Source organism: Salmo salar, chromosome ssa19 (assembly GCF_905237065.1).
Source record: "Salmo salar chromosome ssa19, Ssal_v3.1, whole genome shotgun sequence".
Taxonomy (NCBI): domain Eukaryota; kingdom Metazoa; phylum Chordata; class Actinopteri; order Salmoniformes; family Salmonidae; genus Salmo; species Salmo salar.
The window spans coordinates 42,067,761-42,092,475 of NC_059460.1; the positions used below are offsets into that span (position 1 = coordinate 42,067,761).

Genomic DNA, 24,715 nt, shown 5'->3' on the forward strand with positions numbered 1-24,715 from the left:
AATAGATATTCTGAAAATCATATATATCAACCTCACCTCAGACCAAATGTTAGTGTGTGCCTAGATAAGAACCACTTAAAAATAAATGTGAGGAACAATCCCATCAGTTTGTCCTAGGATAGTTTGTGCCAAAACAAAACAGAAGGTAATGATGGCAACACCCAAAGATGCACTCTGACAGTTTCCTCATTATATAGGTTACAAAGTATCAATAACTCACCATTTACCTCTGACCCACAGAGATGCACAGGTGTAAACAAAGCTTCATAATCACATGTGAAAAGCAAGGTTTGGGAAAAACAACATGACATAGCGAGAAGTAAACAGCTTCTCCATCTGAGTCAGTTTTGACACACCTAGGAAAATGTTCATCACAGCTGGTCATGTTATAAATCATGTCAACATTACTGTCTAGGCTACTAACAGCATGCATGACCATTGCTTAATGCATACCTATAAATATGGCAGAGCCATGGCTGAACGTTGCATCCAGAGGGAATAACATTTAATAATCTAACAATAATTAGATTATCCATTGCCTAGGCTATAACACGTCTGTTCTACTTTTTAGGCATGTAAACCTGAACGCTTGGTTGTATTTTCTGTACAGACCAGGAGCGCATTGCCTGTGTCCCCTGGAGAGGGTAAACGGGTTCGAGGAGCCATTATGTGTGACGTAACTAGCTAGCGAACAACCCGGCAGTTTGACTCCGGCGGCGGACGGTAAAAGTGGGGGAAATGACCGACAGTGACCTCGACCAAACCGTGTTTTAGCGGATAGGTCTTCACACTTTTTTTATCAACAGAATAAAAGTTATCGGTACCAAGAGCGGATAAATATGTTCTACCATTTAAGAGCAATTTCATATTAAACTGTATTGAGCGTGTGCGCAGGGTTGCATTTTTTCGCATGAGCCAATGTCAGCTATAGTGATAGCAGCTCGTCTCCTTTAGCTTGGTATCACGCCTTCTATCATACGTAGCCAGTTAGCTGCAACAATGGATAAAGCCAAATCAATTATCGATAAAAACGGGTCGGGATCGTGTTATGCCAATGGACTGCAAAGAGGGTTTCATTCTCAGGCTAGCAACGGTGGATGCAATGCATACAATTCAAGTGGAAATTGTAGTGGCGGTACGAGCAACGTTGAACACTGCCATTATCTGCATACCGATGACGTCGAAGCCAATGGGTCCTCCCCTGCGAAAAGATGCAGGTTACGAAGAAGAGTTGAATCAGTGAAGAGGAACAGACCGCGTAAGTGTCGCTGTCAATGGGTTTTGCAGGTGTACATTTTGTATTTAGTAATTTATGGGTTTATTCGTCAAATAACACAATTACAATAGTGTAATGACCCTGGGTTTATAAACGCGGAAATCGACTGCCGTTCGAGCATGTTTTTGCGGCACAGTGGATAGCGCGCCGGACCTCGGGCTAGAAGGTCGACGGTTCGAGTCCTGCTCCCTGCTGTTGCATTACAATATGTTACATTAGCCTTTCATCAGGGGTTTTCAAGCATTTTCCTCGGTGACCCCCCCAAGCCATTCCATCTATTTTAACTATTCTTCCACTGCTATCACATTCACACCTGATGCAACTTGTAAACTACTCAGCAAGCACTTAAATAGGTGAATCAGGTGAGCTAGTTCAGGGCTATAACATTGTGAAACGCATGGGTGTCCCCGGGGAGATGTTTGAAAACCACTAGGTTACATGGGGTGGGTATAATTTGTCAAACGTTCCAACAACGTATACAAAGTAGCATGATCAATTCACCTAGCTAACTAGCTGACGAATAGGCACCAACTCACCACGTAGCTTATTCTTAATGTTTGTCCATAGTGTAAAGTAGCATGATCAATTCACCTAGCTAACTAGCTGACGAATAGGCACCAACTCACCACGTAGCTTATTCTTAATGTTTGTCCATAGTGTAAAGTAGCATGATCAATTCACCTAGCTAACTAGCTGACGAATAGGCACCAACTCACCACGTAGCCTATTCTTAATGTTTGTCACCAGAGTGAGAAGACATTTTTCGGAATAAACGTGGTGAATGAAAAACTTAACCAAATTGCGTTGCTTGTTGGCAACCTTGTTATTTTTGTACTGTATTATTGACTGTATGTTTGTTTTACTCCATGTGTAACTCTGTGTTGTATGTGTCGAACTGCTTTGCTTTATCTTGTCGCAGTTGTAAATGAGAACTTGTTCTCAATTTGCCTACCTGGTTAAATAAAGGTGAAATAAAAAGAAAAAAATGTATTTAAAAATTACACCGTTTTTGGAACAGATTCCTGTTGGAACGTTCCACAAATTATACCGACCCGGTTACATGCATGCTGCAGGTAGTTGAATGTAGAGAAGTTGCATAAGTCAGCTGGCCATAGCTATGCATGGAATATACATCTTGTATAATCGTATGGGTTTGCAATGCAGCCACGGTGTTTTGGGTCGCTGCACGTGTCATTGTACAGTAAATACTGTAGGCCTACTATCGCTAGGTAGTTGATGGATTCAAAGTTTCCATCATCAGCTATAGCCTACATTGCTGGCAGTGTAACCAATGTGAAATGGCTAGCTAGTTAGCGGTCACTCGCTCTGAGACATTGAAGTACTGTAAGTCGCTCTGGATAAGAGCGTCTGCTAAATGACTAAAATGTAAATGTAAGTAGTTGTTCCCCTTGTTGTGCAAGGGCCGCGGTTTTTGTGGAACGATGCTTCGAGGGTGGCTGTTGTCGATGTGTGCAGAGGATCCCTGGTTCGAGCCCAGGTAGGGGCGAGGAGAGGGACTGTTATAGCAGCACAAATTAACCAAGTCAAAGTCCGGGTAGGCACTTAGTGTAACACATTGTAAATGTGCTTGGCGAATAAAGGCGATTCTGATTCAAGGCACTGCGACTATCATGACTGCTTTTGTCTGTCAGCAAACCAACAATTTTTTCTCATAATCTTAAGGATAATGTCCTGGATATTAGCTATTGTTAGTTCCAGCTACGTTGTTTTAGAAACTATGTGACTCCTTTTGTTTTTGCAATGGGTGCACCGTGATTGGTGTCTTCTCAGTCAGAAGTTGTGCTGAAATCGCTCCTGATAAGAAGGCTTGGCGTACTTCGGCCAATTAGCGGCCGCCCTCTGTCTCCGCAAGGCTGGGTTAAAGAGCCAGGACACCGCCCCCAAATGTACAAAATTCCCTTTCCCTGGTTTCTAGGATGCTGTTAAAGAAGTTCAAACTTTTAGTCGAAGTCACAGTGCAAAAAAAGTTGCGTTTTCTTTGCTGTATAAACTGAGGAATCTAAAATAATTGTAAACACTGATCTTAACTTTGCATGCCTGTATTTTTTTCGGGTATTAATAAGTGTTTTTGAATGCACCTGAGTGCATCACCATGAAGCTGAGAAATGTAAAGAAGCCAGGTAAGTTGTTTGCTATTGTTTACATGAAGGTGGAATGTCAGACTCACGAAACTAGAACATTTGATGGGAATCGGGTAAAGTGTTAATTTGTCAGCGTAGATTACACTTGTTGTCACAAGTAGGGCACTTCTGAACTGCCATTATTGAACAACAATCTCTGTGACATTGTGAAACATTCTCTTCGGTGTTGTTGAGCTGAGTTTCTTTCTAGAAAAGACCTAGGGCAAGTTCAGCGGTCCACTGGCTTAGCATGCTAGTCGGCATTCCTCTGCTCCATCTCTAATTGTGTTAGACCTGAGAGAGAGAATTGTCTGCTGTGTCCTAGTTGTCGCGCCAGCCTGGTCTCATAGACTAGACGTAACATAGTAAAGATAAATCCAGGACACTCAAACTAGTATGACATGTTACCTTTACATAAGACAAAAGGTTAATTAAGGAAAAAACGGAAGTAGGGTGGTTGGTCGAGAAGGGTGCAATTGCGGCACCCAATTTGAGGCATTCCTGCATCTGCAGCAACCCCTCATTATACTTTCATTGAATCATTTGTAAGTTAGCACAGGTGGGAGGCGGGGGCGCTCCAGTAAAGTAGGGGTCATTAATGCACAATCATGTTGGATGCCAGCTGTCGATAAACTCCACAGAAGAATGGGCGGGGGTAACAACGGTAGCTAACTCTACACTGGTAGACAGTGTCCTTCACCCCCAACTGTCGGGTACTGTTTTCCCGCAATTCTCTTAACCTGTTTGGGCTAGGGGGCAGTATTGAGAATTTTGGAAAAAAATATGTGCCCATTTTTAACTGCCTCCTACACCAACTCAGAAGCTAGAATATGCATATTATTGTTCAGGTTTGGATAGAACACACCCTGAAGTTTCTAAAACTGTTTGAATGGTGTCTGTGAGTATAACAGAACTCCTATGGCAGGCAAAAACCTGACAAGGTTTCATGCAGGAAGTGGCCTGTCTGACAAGGAGTCGTGCGTCTTGCATCTGTTTATTGAAAAGTAAGGATCTTAGCTGTAACGTGACAATTCCCAGGGCTCCAATAGGCTCTCAGGACGCGGGAAAATCATGAAGGTTGACGAGGCAGCCTCAGGCTGAAACAGATTATCATCTTATTCAAGTGTCCCATTAGGTGACAATGGAGTGAGGCGCGTGCGCCGATTAGCCCCCGTGGAGTATTTTAATTCGGCTGTTTAGTTTATTGCAGATTCCCGGTCGGAATATTATCGCTTTTCTACGAGATAAATGGCATAAAAATTGGTTTTAAACAGCGGTTGACATGCTTCGAAGTACGGTAATGGAATATTTAGACATTTTTTGTCACGCTATGCGCTATGCTCGTGACCGTGGATTACCATTCTGATAGTGTCTAGAACTCACGAACAAAACGTCGCTGTTTGGATATAATGATGGATTATTTGGGACCAAACCTACATTTGTTATTGAAGAAGAAGTCCTGGGACTGCATTCTGACGAAGAACAAGAAAGGTAAGAACATTTTTCTTATAGGAAATGTGATTTTGGTGAAGGCTGAACTGCGTGGGTGTCTAAATAACTAGCCCTGTGATGCCGGGCTATGTACTTAGAATATTGCAAAATGTGCTTCATCCGAAAAGCTATTTTAAAATCGGACATATCGAGTGCATAGAGGAGTAATGTATCTATAATTCTTAAAATAATTGTTATGCTTTTTGTGAACGTTTATCGTGAGTAATTTAGCAAACTGTTAGTAAATTCCCCGGAAGTTTGCGGGGGTATGCTAGTTCTGAACGTCACATGCTAATGTAAAAAGCTGGTTTTTGATATAAATATGAACTTGATTGAACAAAACATGCATGTATTGTATAACATAATGTCCTAGGGTTGTCATCTGATGAAGATCATCAAAGGTGAGTGCTGCATTTAGCTGTCTTCTGGGTTTTGGTGACATTATATGCTGGCTTGAAAAATGGGTGTCTGATTATTTCTGGCTTGGTACTCTGCTGACATAATCTAATGTTTTGCTTTCGTTGTAAAGCCTTTTTGAAATCGGACAGTGTGGTTAGATTAACGAGAGTCTTGTCTTTAAATAGCTGTAAAATAGTCATATGTTTGAGAAATTGAAGTAATAGGATTTTTAAGGTTTTGAAAATCGCGCCTTTTTACATTAGCATGTGACGTTCAGAACTAGCATACCCCCCGCAAACTTCCGGGGAATTTACTAACAATTTACTAAATTACTCACGATAAAAGTTCACAAAAAGCATAACAATTATTTTAAGAATTATAGATACAGAACTCCTCTATGCACTCGATATGTCCGATTTTAAAATTGCTTTTTGGTGAAAGCACATTTTGCAATATTCTAAGTACATAGCCCAGCCATCACGGTCTAGCAATTTAGACACCCGGCAAGTTTAGCCTTCACCAAAATCAGATTTACTATTATAAAAGTTTGATTACCTTTTGTTGTCTTCGTCAGAATGCACTCCCAGGACTGCTACTTCAATAACAAATGTTGGTTTGGTCCAAAATAATCCATCGTTATATCCGAATAGCGGCGTTTTGTTCGTGCGTCCCAGACACTATCCGAAATGGTAAATCAGGGTCGCGCGCATGGCGCAATTCGTGACCAAAAAATTCGAAATATTCCATTACCGTACTTCGAAGCATGTCAACCGCTGTTTAAAATCAATTTTTATGCAATTTATCTCGTAAAAAAAAGCGATAATATTCCGACCGGGAATCTCCTTTTCGGAAAACAGAGGAAAAAACACAAAGACGGGGGGCGGCCAGTGCACGCGCCTAAGCCCACAGTCCCTTGATCGGCCACTTGAGACAGGCGATAATGTGTTTCAGCCTGGGGCTGGAATGACGACATTCAGCTTTTTCCCGGGCTCTGAGAGCCTATTGGAGCCGTGGGAAGTGTCACGTTACCGCAGAGATCCTTTGTAATTGAATGAGATGTCAAAGAAAGACAATAAATGGTCAGACAGGCCACTTCCTGTAAAGGAATCTCTCAGGTTTTGACCTGCCATTTGAGTTCTGTTATACTCACAGACACCATTCAAACAGTTTTAGAAACTTTGGAGTGTTTTCTATCCAAAGCCAATAATTATATGCATATTCTCGTTACTGGGCAGGAGTAGTAACCAGATTAAATCGGGTACGTTTTTTATCCAGCCGTGTCAATACTGCCCCCTAGCCCTAACAGGTTAATACACACCATATGAATTGTAACATATCATACTAATTGGAGTGTCTCGGATTTACATTTACTATGTTATGTCTACCCCTGAGTCCAGGTTGGTTGCAAGTCCCCCCCTCTGTTTTTAGAGGAGGGGTTCCCAAACTTCCCAAACCTTCTAGCATTCGAAAACATCCTGTGCCCCATGTCTATTTTTATGGGCACAAGCACTGTTCATGAAAAATTAGCAGGTTTTAAAGCTTATTTTCTGCAATTCTACACATTTTGTCATGAGGTGCAGAGAACATTTAGCAGTTTTAAAGCTAATTTTGTTACAATTCTATACATTTTGCCATGTCTAATGTGTATTATTGTGATATTTGAGTAGCTCAAACATTACAACAAAATCTATGGTCTACAAAACCTAGCTAACAAATGTTAGCTGACATTGGCTAGTTGTTTTTTTTGGCAAGTTATACATAGCTCTCTAAGGTATGCAATGACTGACATGACAAGAGGATTCTACTATTACAACTTTCAAGAGTAAATTGAAAGCTGGACCGAGTTCATTAATGGGCACGCCCCACAGTTTGGGAACCACTATTTTAGAGGTACCTCAATGAGATTTCAAGTGGAAGCTCCCATCCACACCAGCAGGTAATGTCTTGGTATTTTCCAGTGTATTATGGTATCAGTATTCCGAAAGGTGTTTGGAAAGAGCCTAATGTTTACAACAAAGCCTATATGTTGGTTAATAATTAATCCGGTGTTTCAAATCTCAATGGTGATCTTGGGTGCCATTTGATGGGTCTGACCTTGAGATTTTTCACATGCTCATGTTGCAATGCATACTTCAAGTTCACTGAAGCCATTTAAAACATCAACTATATGATTTAAACCACTAACTATGTCTAATGCCATGCAGCATGTAGTCACATAAAAGGCATACGGGGTGGCAGGTAGCCTAGTGGTTAAGAGCGGCGAACGTTGCTGGTTCAAATCCCTGAGATGACTAGGTGAAAAATGTGTTGATGTGCCTGTGAGCAAGGCATGTAACTCTAATAGCTCCTGTAAGTCGCTCTGGATAATTGTCTGCTAAATGACTATAATGTAAATACAAACTGAGGCTATAGATGAACATATCTGGAACACAAAATGTACCTAAATGGTGTGATCAATATCAGTGTAATTATAGAGATTTCAAATTGGCTCTGATCTGAAGTGCTATAGCCTATTACACAAGATTAATATTGCACATTCAGCTTGGCAATGCCCTCAACATTCTTGCTGAGCTGTCATTTGGATAACCTCAAGTCTAACATTTACCATTGATTATTATAGCTATAGGTTATCTACCCAGGAATATTGCATGAAGTACTGCATCAGTTGGTTAAAGAAAACACTTTTCCAATTTGCCTACATCTCAGCTGGTAATGAATTGAACAATAAGCAACTTAAATATGCTATAACTTTTTAGTATCAATTAATCATGACACCACAGCAGGTTATTTGGCAGCCACTGCAGAAAATTCAAAATTAGACACGTTTAGACAACCGCTTGGCTATAACCACAGTTTTGAAAGTGTGGTTATCTTTGCACAGAACGGCTCTCATAAAGAGAGATCTCAGATTAGAAACCAGGTACCATCGGTCAGGTACATTTTCTACCACTAGTTATAGTTCACAGATGATTAACACGTTTTGTGGACACGGACACAGATTTCACTGCTATGTGTAGGTCAATTTTACTTCTTTTTTTTATTTAACCTTTATTCACCAGGAAAGCCCATTGAGAGGCACTGTTTTGAGACCTGTCCAAGAAGGCATTAGCAATCAACACAACATTACACAATACAATCAACACAATAATACGATCCAATGAAGGTTGGGTTCTGGTCTCTTGGTTTATAATGGAAATCAAGAGGAAGGTTGGAGTATGGTAGACTCCAACCTGAACTCCATTCCAGTCAATTAAGAAAGTAAACCAAATTCCAACTCTATTCTCACTCAGTCACTCACACACACACACACAACTCCTACAGCTGGACAGGGCAGGAGTCTCACTGGTGGGGTGACTTTCATGTGCTCCCTGAAAAATAATGATTCTACTACCCCACCTGCCCCTAGCCCTGCTCCCTCATAAATAATGATTCTACTACCCCACCTGCCCCGAGCCCTGCTCCCCCATAAAGATTGATTCCTCTACTCGGGAGGCTGGTTTGCCTCTCATCTAGTAATCCATCAACCTAAGGAATGGTTGGAACAGTAGGCCCTGGTCTCATTCAGTCAGTTGTTAGGGTTAGGTCCTTCAAGCTAAGGAATGGTCGTAACGGTAGACCCTGGTCTCATTCAGTCAGTTGTTAGGGTTAGGTCCTTCAAGCTAAGGAATGGTTGGAACGGTAGGCCCTGGTCTCATTCAGTCAGTTGTTAGGGTTAGGTCCTTCAAGCTAAGGAATGGTTGGAACGGTAGGCCCTGGTCTCATTCAGTCAGTTGTTAGGGTTAGGTCCTTCAAGCTAAGGAATGGTTGTAGCGGTAGACCTTGGTGTCACTATTAGTTGAGGGTTCACTTCCCAGTCTGTTTTCATGGAATCCTATCAGATATGGTATAACCAGTTCTGGCAGATTATATAACAATCACTTTATAGAGGTCTTGCACACTAATAAACTCTGGGAGTCATAATCTCAACATGGACTTTGCCTCTTGTCAGGCAGTGACTCTCCTAAACCTAGATATGACATTTGACCAGCAAAGAGGCTGCTTAACAACAGAATAACTAGTCGACCAGCATTGAGGCTGCTGAACAACAGAATAACTAGTCGACCAGCAAACAGGCTGCTTAACAACAGAATAACTAGTCGACCAGCATTGAGGCTGCTTAACAACAGAATAACTAGTCGACCAGCAAACAGGCTGCTGAACAACAGAATAACTAGTCGACCAGCAAACAGGCTGCTTAACAACAGAATAACTAGTCGACCAGCAAACAGGCTGCTTAACAACAGAATAACTAGTCGACCAGCAAAGAGGCTGCTTAACAACAGAATAACTAGTCGACCAGCATTGAGGCTGCTTAACAACAGAATAACTAGTCGACCAGCAAACAGGCTGCTTAACAACAGAATAACTAGTCGACCAGCATTCGAGGCTGCTTAACAACAGAATAACTAGTCGACCAGCATTGAGGCTGCTTAACAACAGAATAACTAGTCGACCAGCATTGAGGCTGCTTAACAACAGAATAACTAGTCGACCAGCATTGAGGCTGCTTAACAACAGAATAACTAGTCGACCAGCAATGAGGCTGCTTAACAACAGAATAACTAGTCGACCAGCATTGAGGCTGCTTAACAACAGAATAACTAGTCGACCAGCATTGAGGCTGCTTAACAACAGAATAACTAGTCGACCAGCATTGAGGCTGCTTAACAACAGAATAACTAGTCGACCAGCATTGAGGCTGCTTAACAACAGAATAACTAGTCGACCAGCAAACAGGCTGCTTAACAACAGAATAACTAGTCGACCAGCAAACAGGCTGCTTAACAACAGAATAACTAGTCAACCAGCAAACAGGCTGCTTAACAACAGAATAACTAGTCGACCAGCATTGAGGCTGCTTAACAACAGAATAACTAGTCGACCAGCATTGAGGCTGCTTAACAACAGAATAACTAGTCGACCAGCATTGAGGCTGCTTAACAACAGAATAACTAGTCGACCAGCATTGAGGCTGCTTAACAACAGAATAACTAGTCGACCAGCATTGAGGCTGCTTAACAACAGAATAACTAGTCGACCAGCATTGAGGCTGCTTAACAACAGAATAACTAGTCGACCAGCATTGAGGCTGCTTAACAACAGAATAACTAGTCGACCAGCATAGAGGCTGCTTAACAACAGAATAACTAGTCGACCAGCATTCAGGCTGCTTAACAACAGAATAACTAGTCGACCAGCATTGAGGCTGCTTAACAACAGAATAACTAGTCGACCAGCATTGAGGCTGCTGAACAACAGAATAACTAGTCGACCAGCATTGAGGCTGCTTAACAACAGAATAACTAGTCGACCAGCATTGAGGCTGCTTAACAACAGAATAACTAGTCGACCAGCAAACAGGCTGCTTAACAACAGAATAACTAGTCGACCAGCAAACAGGCTGCTTAACAACAGAATAACTAGTCGACCAGCATTCAGGCTGCTTAACAACAGAATAACTAGTCGACCAGCATTGAGGCTGCTTAACAACAGAATAACTAGTCGACCAGCAAACAGGCTGCTTAACAACAGAATAACTAGTCGACCAGCATTGAGGCTGCTTAACAACAGAATAACTAGTCGACCAGCAAACAGGCTGCTTAACAACAGAATAACTAGTCGACCAGCAAACAGGCTGCTTAACAACAGAATAACTAGTCGACCAGCATTGAGGCTGCTTAACAACAGAATAACTAGTCGACCAGCATTGAGGCTGCTGAACAACAGAATAACTAGTCGACCAGCATTGAGGCTGCTGAACAACAGAATAACTAGTCGACCAGCATTGAGGCTGCTTAACAACAGAATAACTAGTCGACCAGCATTGAGGCTGCTTAACAACAGAATAACTAGTCGACCAGCATTGAGGCTGCTTAACAACAGAATAACTAGTCGACCAGCATTGAGGCTGCTTAACAACAGAATAACTAGTCGACCAGCATTGAGGCTGCTTAACAACAGAATAACTAGTCGACCAGCATTGAGGCTGCTTAACAACAGAATAACTAGTCGACCAGCATTGAGGCTGCTTAACAACAGAATAACTAGTTGACCAGCATTGAGGCTGCTTAACAACAGAATAACTAGTCGACCAGCAAACAGGCTGCTTAACAACAGAATAACTAGTCGACCAGCATTGAGGCTGCTTAACAACAGAATAACTAGTCGACCAGCATTGAGGCTGCTTAACAACAGAATAACTAGTCGACCAGCATTGAGGCTGCTTAACAACAGAATAATTAGTCGACCAGCATTGAGGCTGCTGAACAACAGAATAACTAGTCGACCAGCAAAGAGGCCTCATTCTGTGATGCATCTCAATGAATGTTAGTCCCTGAAATATAAGTAACCCTGTAATGCCCCCCCCCCCAAAAGAAAAACACCACCACTTCAGGCAAAATAGAAAATATGAATCTTGAAATCAGGTTTCCATGGAAACTTGAGCTCTGTTGTAGCTGTGGATTTAGCCTACAGTGGCTGGGTAGGCTACATGTGTTTTAAAAATAAAACAAATGAAACATTTACTCCAACTGTCTGCCTGGTCTGCATGTGTAAGCGAACAGATGTACAAATAACCTACTTAAAATGGCACCACCAGCCACTGAAATATCTCAAATAAGATGATGGGACACAATGTAGAGGAAAAATTTAAAAATACAGTCGCTGTCTTTCTTTCCTACTAAGTACATGGACAATTGGCGCAAACCTGGGCCTATCTATACCCTAGGGCCTTTGTCACGGTAAAGCTAATATTGATGATGATGATGATAGATCTAAGGCTAACCTAGAAGGCAGATATTGGATCCATTCCACCACCACGACTGGACTTACCAGGAACAAGGAAATGTTCTCTCTCTCTCTTACGCAGAACTAGTTCACATCAGTCACATGGCCGTCTGACCTGTGAAATAGGCCGGGTCACAGCTTCCTTGTGAGAGTAACATTGGATGGAAATCTCAAGTGTGTTCCTATGTCAACAGTTGTCCTATTATGCGTGGTATTTTAGCTGACATTTAAATGCAGACGGACGGGTTATTTGCTGATGACTGGTTTGGTGCTTTGACTCTTGGTAGCACAGGGAAACAACGTGGTAATAACACCTTCAATGATTATGTATCTCACGCTTTGCCTTGACAGCCTTCCCCTGGTTCGGGATGGACATCGGCGGTACTCTGGTGAAGCTGGTCTACTTTGAGCCTAAGGACATCACGGCGGAAGAGGAACAGGAAGAGGTAGAAAACCTGAAGAGCATTCGTCGCTACTTGACCTCCAACACGGCGTACGGGAAGACGGGCGTCAGAGACGTCCACCTGGAACTGAAGAACCTGACCATGTGTGGCCGGACGGGCAACCTACACTTCATCCGTTTCCCCACGCAGGCCATGCACCGCTTCATCCAGATGGGCAGCGACAAGAACTTCTCCAGCCTTCACACCACGCTCTGTGCCACTGGTGGAGGGGCTTACAAGTTTGAGAATGACTTCAGAACGGTGAGTGATCGGGAGAATCTCCTTTTGGGCAAAAGACCGTCCTCGACTTCTCTGTCCTCTCTCTCCTCCGTGACCCGGAGACCGGTAAGTGGTCAAGGAGAGTGTCAATACGTTATTTGTTTTTAAACAGTGGGCTCTGGACTTTCTGAGCCCTGTGCTTTACTGTACCAGTGTTGCGAAAACATGGTGTGCTGTCATAAACTTCATTGTGGTTCACTGTGCTTCTCTGTGGCCCCAGACCTGCTTTCTTATATAACCAGTCATTAACCCTGACTGCTGTTTGCTTTATGCACATGCTGAGATTTTACTCTGCATGATTTGCCTCACACCACTTTCTGTCTTTCTTTCACTCTCCCTACCATATTCCCACCTCCTCCCCCTCTACAGATGGCTGATTTAGAGCTGTTAAAGCTGGATGAGCTTGACTGTCTGATTCATGGCCTGCTCTATGTGGACTCCGTGAGCTTCAACGGCCACCCTCAGTGTTACTACTTGGAGAACCCATCAGACACCCAGAACAGTGTGAAGACACCGTGCAGTCTGGCTGACCCGTTCCCTATGCTGCTGGTCAACATTGGATCTGGGGTTAGCATCCTGGCTGTGTACTCCAAAGACGACTACAAACGGGTCACCGGTACCAGGTAAAGCACAGAGCAACAACTGACAGGGATTATATTTGACATTTTTAAAAGCCGTGAAGGTCAGCATTTATGGTAGTGTTTAAAATCTGAAATGTTTACGCTATTAAGGACAGTGCTGTTCACCAGTGCCAATTCAAAATCAATGTTATTTATCAGCAGTGAACTGGGTTTTCCCAGGTGAATGACCCAAATAAATAGTTTTATAGCATGGCGGGTGTCATTGCCCAGAAAGGAACTGTAGCCTTCTTCATAAGAAGAGAGAATCATCATACGTTGTCATGTCAACAGAGATTACAGAGAAAAGCAATCATTTACAACTGCTGTTCCTCATTTACTTTAAGCTATTTTTTTGTAGTTGGAATTGTGACTCACAATGAATAATAGTTAGACTGCTTTATTGTTATTAGCAAGCCAGGTTGAACAACGTCTACATCAGAATACGAAGTGCTGTATGTGCATCGTGTTCCCTAGACAGTAGGTACTGTCTGTCTGCTCGTTGCACAAGGACAGTCTATATTTACACCAGTTCAACCTTGGAACGTCTCTAAATAGAAAACGGCACTGGGGTGAAACAAAGCTCATGCTGGTATTTACAGTGCCAACAGAAAATATTCATACCCCTTGACTTATTCCACATTTTGTTGTTACAGCCTTACCCATCTACACACAAATACCCCATAATAACAGTGAAAACAAGTTTTTTTTGAAATTTTCTTGGGCAAATGTATTGAAAATGAAATACAGAGTATTCACACCCCTGAGTCAATACTTTGAGTCGTCTTGGTTGTGTCTGCATCAGCTTTGCACATCGGGATTTGGGGTTTTCTCCCATTTGTCCTTGCAGATTTGCACAAGCTCTGTTAAGTTAGATGGGAAGCGGTGGTGAACAGCAATCTTCAAGTCTTTCCACAGATTTTCAATGGGATTTTTTAGCTTTCGGTTAAAATGCCTTATGAAAGTATTCAGACGCCTTGACTTATTCCACATTTTGTTACAGCCTGGATTCAAAATGGATTAAATATATTTTTGTAATCTCACCCATCTACACACAATACCCCATAATGACTAAGTGAAAACATTTTAAAAATAGCACTTAAATTTTTTTTTATTAAATACAGAAATATCTAATTTACATACATATTATTTTACACACCCCTGAGGTAATACTTTGTACAAGCACTGTTTTGCAGCGACTACAGCTGTGAGTCTATCTATAAGAGCTTTCCACACCTGGATTGTGCAACAGTGCCCATTTTTCTTTAAAAAATTCTTCAAGCGCTTTCAAATTGGTTGTTGATCATTGCTAGACAACCATTTTCAGGTCTTGCCATTGATTTTCAAGCAGATTTAAGTCAAAACTGTAACTCGGACGCTCAGGACCATTTACTATCATCTTGGAGATTTGGCCTTGTGTTTTAGGTTATTTTCCTGCTGAAAGGTGAATTCATCTCCCAATGTCTGGTGGAAAGCAGACTGAACCAGGTTTTCCTCTGTGATTTAGCTTATGCTTAGCTCCATTCCGTTCATTTCTTTTATCCTGAAAAACTCCCCAGTCCGATTATAAGCATACCCTTAACATGATGCAACCACCACTATGGAAAGTGGTAATGTCACAAAAGGTGCCGTGTTGAATTGACCAAAATGCAGCGGGTATGTGGATACTCATTCTTTTAATGGAAAAAACAAAAAGCATCCACAGGAAAAACAAAACAATAAACAGTACTCAGTGTCGCAGGCTCAATAAACGCAGTGCTCACAAACAATTACCCACAAACACACAGACAAACACACCCTACTAATATAGGACTCCCAATCAAAGGCAACTCAACACACCTGCCTTCAATTGGGAGTCCAATCCCAATTAACTCTACATAGAAAACAAACCTAGAACCTATACCCACAACTAACTAACTAAACCTAGAAATACATAAACACAGAGCAGCGCCCAAAACCCTCGGAATACATAAATAAAACAACCTACTACCTACACCACCACCCCAAACCATATAAAACAAATACCCTCTGCCACATCCTGACCAAACTCCAACAACAAATAACCCTTAACTGGTCAGGACGTGACAGGTAATGTGTTTTTTGGATTTGCCCCAAACATAACACTTTGTATTCAGGACAAAAAGTTAGTTGCTTTTACACATTTTCTTGCAGTATTACTTTTGTTGCAAATAGGATGCATTTTTTTAAATATTTGTATTTTGTACAGGTTTCTTTTTTTTCACTCGTTCATTTAGGTTAATATTGTGGAGTAAGTACAATGTTGTTGATCCATCCTCAGTTTTCTCCTATCACAGCCATTAAAGTCACCATTGGCCTCATGGTGAAATCCACAGAGAGGTAGCGTCCAGTACATAGTGAACCGTCACAGAGAAGTAGCGTCCAGTACATAGTGAACCGTCACAGAGAGGTAGCTTCCAGTACATAGTGAACCGCTTCCAGTACGTAGTGAACCGTTGCAGTGGGGTAGCTTCCAGTACATAGCGAACTGTCAGAGAGGTAGCTTCCAGTACATAGTGAACCGTCACAGAGAGGTAGCTTCCAGTACATAGTGAACCGTCACAGAGAGGTAGCTTCCAGTACATAGTGAACCGTAAAATAGTGAACCAGAACATAGTGAACCAGAGGAAGCTTCCAGTACATAGTGAACCGTCACAGTGAGGTAGCTTTGAGTTGCTCTGGAGGTCCAACTATCAGTGGAGAGATCTAGATAGGGTGTCTGTGTCACTTCCTTTTCAATGTCTCTCTGTGGTGTTTCATAGAGTTTGGGAATTACTTTACTGCTGAAATGTGTGCGGGAGGGGACATTGTAACCCGGTTCAAATTTTTTTTTCATCAGGTGACGAAATCCCGAGTCAGTAACCACCGAACAGGGCTGCAAATCTTTGGCTATGTCCACTTCCACTGCTTTCAATTATTTCTTAGTTTTTCTGAATTTGTAGCAAATTGTTGATGGACGGCAGCAGGGAGAGGTTGTTGTGTTTTCGCTAACGAGTGGACTCTCCTTGCTCCAGCTCCACCTGCAAGGGATACGGCCGGGTGACGGCCACGTATATGACATGTTAGAAGTGTTTCCACTCGAGTAGCCGACAGTGGCAAAGCATCGCTTGCAGACTGTACTTTGTTTGTTTACGGTCTTCTTACCCTCATTGACGTATTGAATGCTGAATCCAAAATGTTCCCACACAGTGGATTTGAATGACGCCGGTGACTCTTCAAATGTGCTTCTCTCTGTCTCGCTAATGCTCGCCATTGTCACGTTGGAGCTGAGAGAATATTTGTTTTTTGTTTCTTCATGGGGCCCCTTTAGGGAGGTTTCTTCATGAGATTTCATTGCAAATCGTCCTTGGTTGTTTAAGGGGAAGGGGGTTGCGGTCACTGTGGTTGCCACATTTTGAGACATTGCTGTGGAGTAAAGTTTGTCGGCCCTCAGGAGCCCCCTAACGGCCTGGGGCCCCAAGCAGTTGCCTGCCAAGCCTGTTCACAAGCTGCGCGTCTGGTTCTGTGGATCTGAATATACAACGTGCGTGTAGTCTGCAGCCAATAAGCACGTTTTGGAAATTATAGGAAAATGACAGGCATATCGTAATTCCGCGGTTCACGTATGCGTATTGAACTGTAGGGGACGTATCGAACGGTTCGACAACATACTGTGTACTGTTGCATCTCTAGTCTTGATACACCATCCAAAGTGTAATGAATAACTTCACCATACTCAAAGGGATATTCAATGGCTACTTTTTATTTTATTTTTACCCATCTACCAAAAGGTGCCCTTCTTTACTAGGCATTGGAAAACCTCCCTGGTCTTTGTGGTTGAATCTGTTTGAAATTCCCTGCATGACTGAGGGACCTTACAGATAATTGTGGGGTACAGAGATGAGGTAGTCATACTTATTGAATACATATTGACTCAAGACATTTCAGCTTTTCATTTGTAATGAATTCCACTTTGACATTATTGGGTACTGTGTGTAGGCCAGTGATGACAAATTCTCAATTTAATACATTTTAAATTCAGGCTGTAACACAACAAAATGTGGAAAATCATTTCTGAAGGCACTGTAGGTCTTTTAAAGAAGGATAACTTGGCTGTATTGGTAAAAGTGTTTGGGTATCCAAGGAAAGCCGACCCAGGTCATTGTGACCGTTCCTGGTGGCCTTGTGACCGTTCCTGGTGGCCTTGTGACCGTTCCTGGTGGCCTTGTGACCGTTCCTGGTGGCCTTGTGACCGTTCGTGAGGTCTTGGGGTCAGCTTACAGTTCCTATGGGACCTGTTCTGCCTACCCCCACTAACTCTCCCTGTCTCAGGCTGAGAAGAGACTCCTTTTTAGGCCTCTGCTGGAAATTAATTTAAGACCCCTTTCAATGACCCTTCCCCAGCATAAGGGATGAAACCCTAACTTTAAGCACGCATGGGTGTAACTACAAAATGTCACACATTTCCCATTGATGTCAATGCATTCAAGTATAATGTGCATGTCTCAGGTTAGGTTTCAACCTTGAGTGGAAAAAAAACAATACTTCCTGGTCCTGAGGTTTTTACTGGAGAGTCTTTTCCATAGAATAAGATATCAGAATACTTCATTTAATAGGATCTCTATGGTCCATTCAGTTTCCTTGAAGTTGCCTCTCCTCTCCCTTTCTTAGCTCTGTTTCAACAATCCCTTCTCTGTGTGTTCCTCTGTCTTGGTGGGGGGCACGTTCCTGGGCCTGATCCCTTCTCTGTGTGTCCCTCTGTCTTGGTGGGAGTACGTTCCTGGGCCTGATCCCTTCCCTGTGTTCCTCTGTCTTGGTGGGGGTATGTTCCTGGGCCTGATCCCTTCTCTGTGTGTCCTCCTCTGTCTTGGTGGGAGTACGTTCCTGGGCCTGATCCCTTCCCTGTGTTCCTCTGTCTTGGTGGGGGGACGTTCCTGGGCCTGATCCCTTCCCTGTGTCCTCCTCTGTCTTGGTGGGGGTACGTTCCTGGGCCTGATCCCTTCCCTGTGTTCCTCTGTCTTGGTGGGGGATGTTCCTGGGCCTGATCCCTTCTCTGTGTGTCCCTCTGTCTTGGTGGGAGTACGTTCCTGGGCCTGATCCCTTCTCTGTGTGTTCCTCTGTCTTGGTGGGGGGGACGTTCCTGGGCCTGATCCCTTCTCTGTGTGTCCCTCTGTCTTGGTGGGAGTACGTTCCTGGGCCTGATCCCTTCTCTGTGTCCTCCTCTGTCTTGGTGGGGGATGTTCCTGGGCCTGATCCCTTCTCTGTGTCTTCCTCTGTCTTGGTGGGGGGGACGTTCCTGGGCCTGATCCCTTCTCTGTGTGTCCCTCTGTCTTGGTGGGAGTACGTTCCTGGGCCTGATCCCTTCTCTGTGTCCTCCTCTGTCTTGGTGGGGGTACGTTCCTGGGCCTGATCCCTTCCCTGTGTTCCTCTGTCTTGGTGGGGGTACGTTCCTGGGCCTGATCCCTTCCCTGTGTGTTCCTCTGTCTTGGTGGGGGATGTTCCTGGGCCTGATCCCTTCCCTGTGTTCCTCTGTCTTGGTGGGGGTACGTTCCTGGGCCTGATCCCTTCTCTGTGTGTCCCTCTGTCTTGGTGGGAGTACGTTCCTGGGCCTGATCCCTTCTCTGTGTCTCCTCTGTCTTGGTGGGGGTATGTTCCTGGGCCTGATCCCTTCTCTGTGTGTCCCTCTGTCTTGGTGGGAGTACGTTCCTGGGCCTGATCCCTTCCCTGTGTTCCTCTGTCTTGGTGGGGGTATGTTCCTGGGCCTGATCCCTTCTCTGTGTCCTCCTCTGTCTTGGTGGGGGTATGTTCCTGGGCCTGATCCCTTCCCTGTGTTCCTCTGTCTTGGTGGGGGGGACGTTCCTGGGCCTGATCCCTTCCCTGTGTTCCTCTGTCTTGGTGGGGGTTATGTTCCTGGGCCTGATCCCTTCTCTGTGTCCTCCTCTGTCTTGGTGGGGGTAACGTTCCTGGGCCTGATCCCTTCCCTGTGTTCCTCTGTCTTGGTGGGGGGGACGTTCCTGGGCCTGATCCCTTCTCTGTGTGTTCCTCTGTCTTGGTGGGGGTACGTTCCTGGGCCTGATCCCTTCTCTGTGTGTTCCTCTGTCTTGGTGGGGGGGACGTTCCTGGGCCTGATCCCTTCTCTGTGTGCTCCTCTGTCTTGGTGGGGGTACGTTCCTGGGCCTGATCCCTTCTCTGTGTCTCCTCTGTCTTGGTGGGGGACGTTCCTGGGCCTGATCCCTTCTCTGTGTTCCTCCTCTGTCTTGGTGGGGGTACGTTCCTGGGCCTGATCCCTTCCCTGTGTTCCTCTGTCTTGGTGGGGAGTACGTTCCTGGGCCTGATCCCTTCCCTGTGTCTCCTCTGTCTTGGTGGGGGATGCTTCCTGGGCCTGATCCCTTCCCTGTGTGTCCCTCTGTCTTGGTGGGAGTATGTTCCTGGGCCTGATCCCTTCTCTGTGTGTCCCTCTGTCTTGGTGGGAGTACGTTCCTGGGCCTGATCCCTTCCCTGTGTTCCTCTGTCTTGGTGGGGGATGTTCCTGGGCCTGATCCCTTCTCTGTGTCCTCCTCTGTCTTGGTGGGGGTACGTTCCTGGGCCTGATCCCTTCCCTGTGTTCCTCTGTCTTGGTGGGGGGGACGTTCCTGGGCCTGATCCCTTCTCTGTGTCCTCCTCTCAGTCTTGGTGGGGGTACGTTCCTGGGCCTGTGCTGCTTGCTGACGGGGTGTGAGACGTTTGAAGAGGCCCTGGATATGGCTAGCAGAGGGGACAGCAGCAATGTGGACAAACTGGTGAAGGATATCTACGGAGGAGACTATGAGCGTTTCAGCCTCCAAGGATCTGCTGTAGCCTCCAGGTGAGCAAAGGACCACTCAGTACTGGGACATTATACTGGATATACCATGATAATATATGCCATTATATCTACCATGATAATATACACTGAGTGTACAAAACATTAAGAACGCCTGCTCTTTCCATGACATAGACTGACCAGGTGAATCCAGGTGAAAGCTATGATCCCTTATTGATGTCACTTGTTAAATCCACTTTAAATCAGTGTAGATGAAGTGGAGGAGACAGGTTTAAAGAATAAGTTTTACGTTTTAAGACAATTGAAACAGGGATTATGTATGTGTACCATTCAAAGGTTAATGAGCAAGGTAAAAAATGTAAGCGGTATGGTAGTGGTATGGCAGCAGGTGCCAGGCGCACTGGTTCGTGTCAAGAACTGTAACGCTACTGGGTTTTTCACGTTCAGCAGTTTCCTGTGTCAAGAATGGTCCACCACCCAAAGGACATCCAGCCAACTTGACACAACTGTGGGAAGCATTGGAGTCCACATGGGCCAGCATCCCTGTGGAACACTTTCAACACCTTGTAGAGTCCATGTCCCCGACAAATTGAGGCTGTTCTGAGGGAAAAAGGGAGAGGTGCAACTCAATATTAGGAAGGTGTTCCTAATGTTTTTTTACACTCTGTGAATGATGAGCTATATCTACCACTTAATATACACGTAGTGCCCAATTTATTAGGTACACCCGTCTAGTACCGGGTTGAACCCTCCTGTAGCCATGAAAGGCTACAGCTGGTCAGAAATAATGTTCAGATACACTCTGGCGTTCAAACGCTACTCAATTGGTATCAAGGGACCTAACTTGTGCCGGGAAAACATTCCCCACACCATTATACCAACACTACCAGCATGTACCGTTGACACCAGTCAGGCTGGGTCCATGGACTCACGGTTAATCCCATTTAAATTCCAGTCAATTCAGGTAGTACACTGAAATTCCACTTCTCTTCAATGCTTCAATGAGGAAAATGTGGTATTGGAATTTGGTTTACTTTCTGAATTTAAATGGGATTGATATGTAATTGACCCCAACCCTGATATTTACCATTATATCACCGTTATTAACATCATTATGATGAACATTAGGCTGGCTATATCTACCATGATAAACCGGCCAGTCATGCCTTCATATTTATATGGAATTATGTAGGCTTTTATTCGTAAGAGGATGGCACATGAAACACACTTTGTAATATAATTTTCTAAGAGCTCATTCTGAAAATATGCCATACTGAGATTGATTTTTAGAAATATATACTTATTTGGGTATTTTAAATTCTTGTTTCTTAGAAATGCAGGGGTATTTTCTAATGGAGCACTGGCACCGAAGAGCTCTGACGAAAAAAGGTGCTGCTACTTACAGCCGCAATAGTACAGTAATTCTGCAACTAATCCTGAATGAATTCTTAATTCTTGGTAATAATTCAGTATGTGACAAATCTCAGTGTAATTAATTACCAATGGTTACCCAGTATTAAGTGGTTAATTATGGTAGTTAATGAACTGTAAAAGCAGGTACACAGATAAGGCGCAATGTACAGGTAACTGACAAAATAATGGACACACTTGAGTAAATGAGGGATCGGTGTATTGAAAGCAGGTGCTTCCACACAGCTGTGATTCCTAGTTAAACAATTGAAATCCCATCATGCTTAGGGTCATGTGTAAAAATGCTGGGCTGGCCATTATTTTGGTTAACATGGTTATTCCCTCATAGGATGACAATCCACAGGGCACGAGTGGTCACTGAATGGTTTGTTGCGCATGAAAAACTATGTAAACCATATGGCATGGCCGTCTCAGTCGCCAGATCTCAACCCAATTGAACACTTCTGGAGTGGTGCCTGAGACAGCATTTTCCACCACCATCAACAAAACACCAAATTATGGAATTTCTGGTGGAAGAATGGTGTTGCATCCCTCCAATAGAGTTTCAGACACTTGTAGAATCTATGCCAAGGTGCTTTGAAGATGTTCTGTCTTGTGGTGGCCTCACACCCTATTCAGAAACTTTGTTGGTGTTTCCTTTATTTTGGCAGTTACCTGTAGGTGCAGTAACACAACAGTGTCCTTGTCCCAGAAGTGATCTTTATCACTGGCCTCGGCCTTATGGTAGATGTTCAATTCCCTTACATTTTTAACGCAACAATCTTATTGGTACTAGGGTTGCAAAAATCCTGGAACTTTCAATAAATTCCCTGGTTTTCCAGAAATCCTGGTCAGAGGATTCCGGATTTGCTGCTTATTCCCTCCTGATTCTGGGAATCCTCCACTTGTGCAACCCTAATTGGTATTGTTTAAATTAAAGAAATATTTGTCGATTTCATGTAAGCACGTTCTTTTTTTAATAAGAGGTTCTTTTTTGATTCTTCTGTTGTTTTTCTGTTTTGGGGTGACCTTTTAACATACAGCTTTGGTCACATGATGAGCAAAGAGAAACGAGACTCCATCAGCAAAGACGACCTGGCCCGGGCTATGCTGGTCACCATCACCAATAACATAGGCTCCATTGCACGCATGTGTGCCGTCAACGAGGTAACCGTTTGCATAATTCTCCATACAGTTTGCATAATTACATATTAACATTAATTCACTCATTTACACTAATATATACAAAGTATGTGGTCACCCCTTCAAATTAGTGGATTTGGCTATTTCAGCCACACCCGTTGCTGACAGGTGTATAAAATTGACCACACCGCCATGCAATCTCCATAGACAAACATTAGCCGTAGAATGGCCTTACTAAGGAGCTCAGTGACTTTCGACCTGGCACCATCATAGGATGCCACCTTTCCAACAAGTCAGTTTGTCAAATTTCTGCCCTGCTAGAGCCGCCCCGGTCAACTGTAAGTGCTGTTCTTGATGAAGTGGAAACGTCTAAGAGCAACAATGGCTCAGCCCCGAAGTGGTAGGCCACACAAGCTCACAGAACGGGACCGCCGAGTGCTGAAGCTCGTAGCATGTGAAAATCGTCTGTCCTCGGTTGCAACACTCACTACCGAGTTCCAAACTGCCTCTGGAAGCAACGTCAGCACAATAACTGTTTGTCAGGAGCTTCATGAAATGTGTTTCCATGGCCAAGCAGTCGCACACAAGCCTAAGTTCACCATGAGCAATACCAAGCGTCGGCTTCTGTGGTGTAAAGCTCGCCGCTATTGGTCTCTGGAGCATTGGAAACGTGTTCTCTGGAGTAATGAATCATGCTTCCTCATCTGGCAGTCAGACGAACGAATCTGGGTTTGGTGGATAGTGCCAACTGTAAAGTTTGGTGGAGGAGGAATAATGGTCTGGGGCTGTTGTTCATGGTTCGGGCCCCTTAGATCCAGTGAAGGGAAATCGTAATGCTACAGCATACAATGACATTCTAGATGATTCTGTGCTTCCAACTTTCTGGCAACGGTTTGGGGAAGGCCTTTTCCTGTTTCAGCATGACAATGTCCCCGTGCACAAAGCGAGGTCCATACAGAAATGGTTTGTCAAGACACCTTTGGGATGAATTGGAACGCTGACTGCGAGCCAGGCCTAATCGCCGAACATCACTGCCCAACCTCACTAATGCTCGAGGCTGAATGGAAGCAAGTCCCTGCAGCAATGTTCCAACATCTAGTGGAAAGCATTCCCAGAAGATTGGAGGCTGTTATAGCAGCAAAGGAGGGACCAACTCCATAATAATGCCCATGATTTTGGAATGAAATGTTGGACGAGCAGGTGTCCACATACTTTTGGTCATGTAGTGTATGTTTTCATAAGAAATAGTTGTCTAAACGGCTTATTTGAATTTCCATGTTTAGTCAATTAGCAGACACTCTTAACCCAGAGCAATTTAAAGTTAGTGCATTAATCTTAAAGTAGCTAGGTGAGACGACGACATATATTAGTCATTTGGGTGGTTTTCTGTACGATTTCAGCTACTTTACAGAGTTGCCTTGTGGCATGGTGATCAAGCAGCATTGTACAGGGCTATCAAAGAGCACAGATCTTCAGCGCCGCCACCAACTGGCCCGTAGACCTTTTCCCAAAGCATGAACTACAGAATAGAATACTGAATTGCCAAACAACAATGGTTGATAGGAACTTGTTTTTAGGGTCACTGATAGTACAGACAGGACAATTGGTATAAGGCAGCTTAGTTCAACAGGGACACAGCAGTACAGATTCAGATATACTGTATGTAGGATTTCAAGGTCCAACTGACTTCTCAGCTCTGGCGTTTTGTAAATTGATTCACATTGATTACAGGGCCGATGACATACAGCAGACTCCTGTCTTTTAGCTCCACCTTGTGGTCATAATGAGTATTTTCCTTGCAATGTTGCTGCAGTATTATGTGTGTGTACTTCTCTGTGTGTTTTGTAATATCAGTTCGTCAAAATAACTTGAATCATCTCAAAGAAAACACG

At 43.7% G+C, this 24,715-nt stretch overlaps 1 protein-coding gene across 5 annotated transcripts in view; it reads left to right on the plus strand.

The window, feature by feature from the left end:
* Positions 1 to 681: 681 nt before the first annotated feature.
* The window catches only part of pank1a (pantothenate kinase 1a), a 29,143-nt gene continuing 5,109 nt past the window's right edge, over positions 682 to 24,715 (plus strand). Inside the window, exons 1-6 of one of the 5 annotated variants that reach the window (XM_014158031.2) lie at positions 688 to 1,258; positions 12,484 to 12,836; positions 13,224 to 13,477; positions 20,136 to 20,312; positions 21,603 to 21,659; positions 22,724 to 22,847. In XM_014158031.2, coding sequence (XP_014013506.1) covers positions 1,000 to 1,258; positions 12,484 to 12,836; positions 13,224 to 13,477; positions 20,136 to 20,312; positions 21,603 to 21,659; positions 22,724 to 22,847 — 1,224 coding nt within the window. In that variant the 5' untranslated portion in view covers positions 688 to 999. Of the gene's footprint in view, positions 1,259 to 3,114; positions 3,418 to 12,483; positions 12,837 to 13,223; positions 13,478 to 18,435; positions 19,652 to 20,135; positions 20,313 to 21,602; positions 21,660 to 22,723; positions 22,848 to 24,715 lie in introns of those variants that run through there. The other 4 variants (XM_014158033.2, XM_014158032.2, XM_014158036.2 and 1 more) reach the window with 4 other exon arrangements.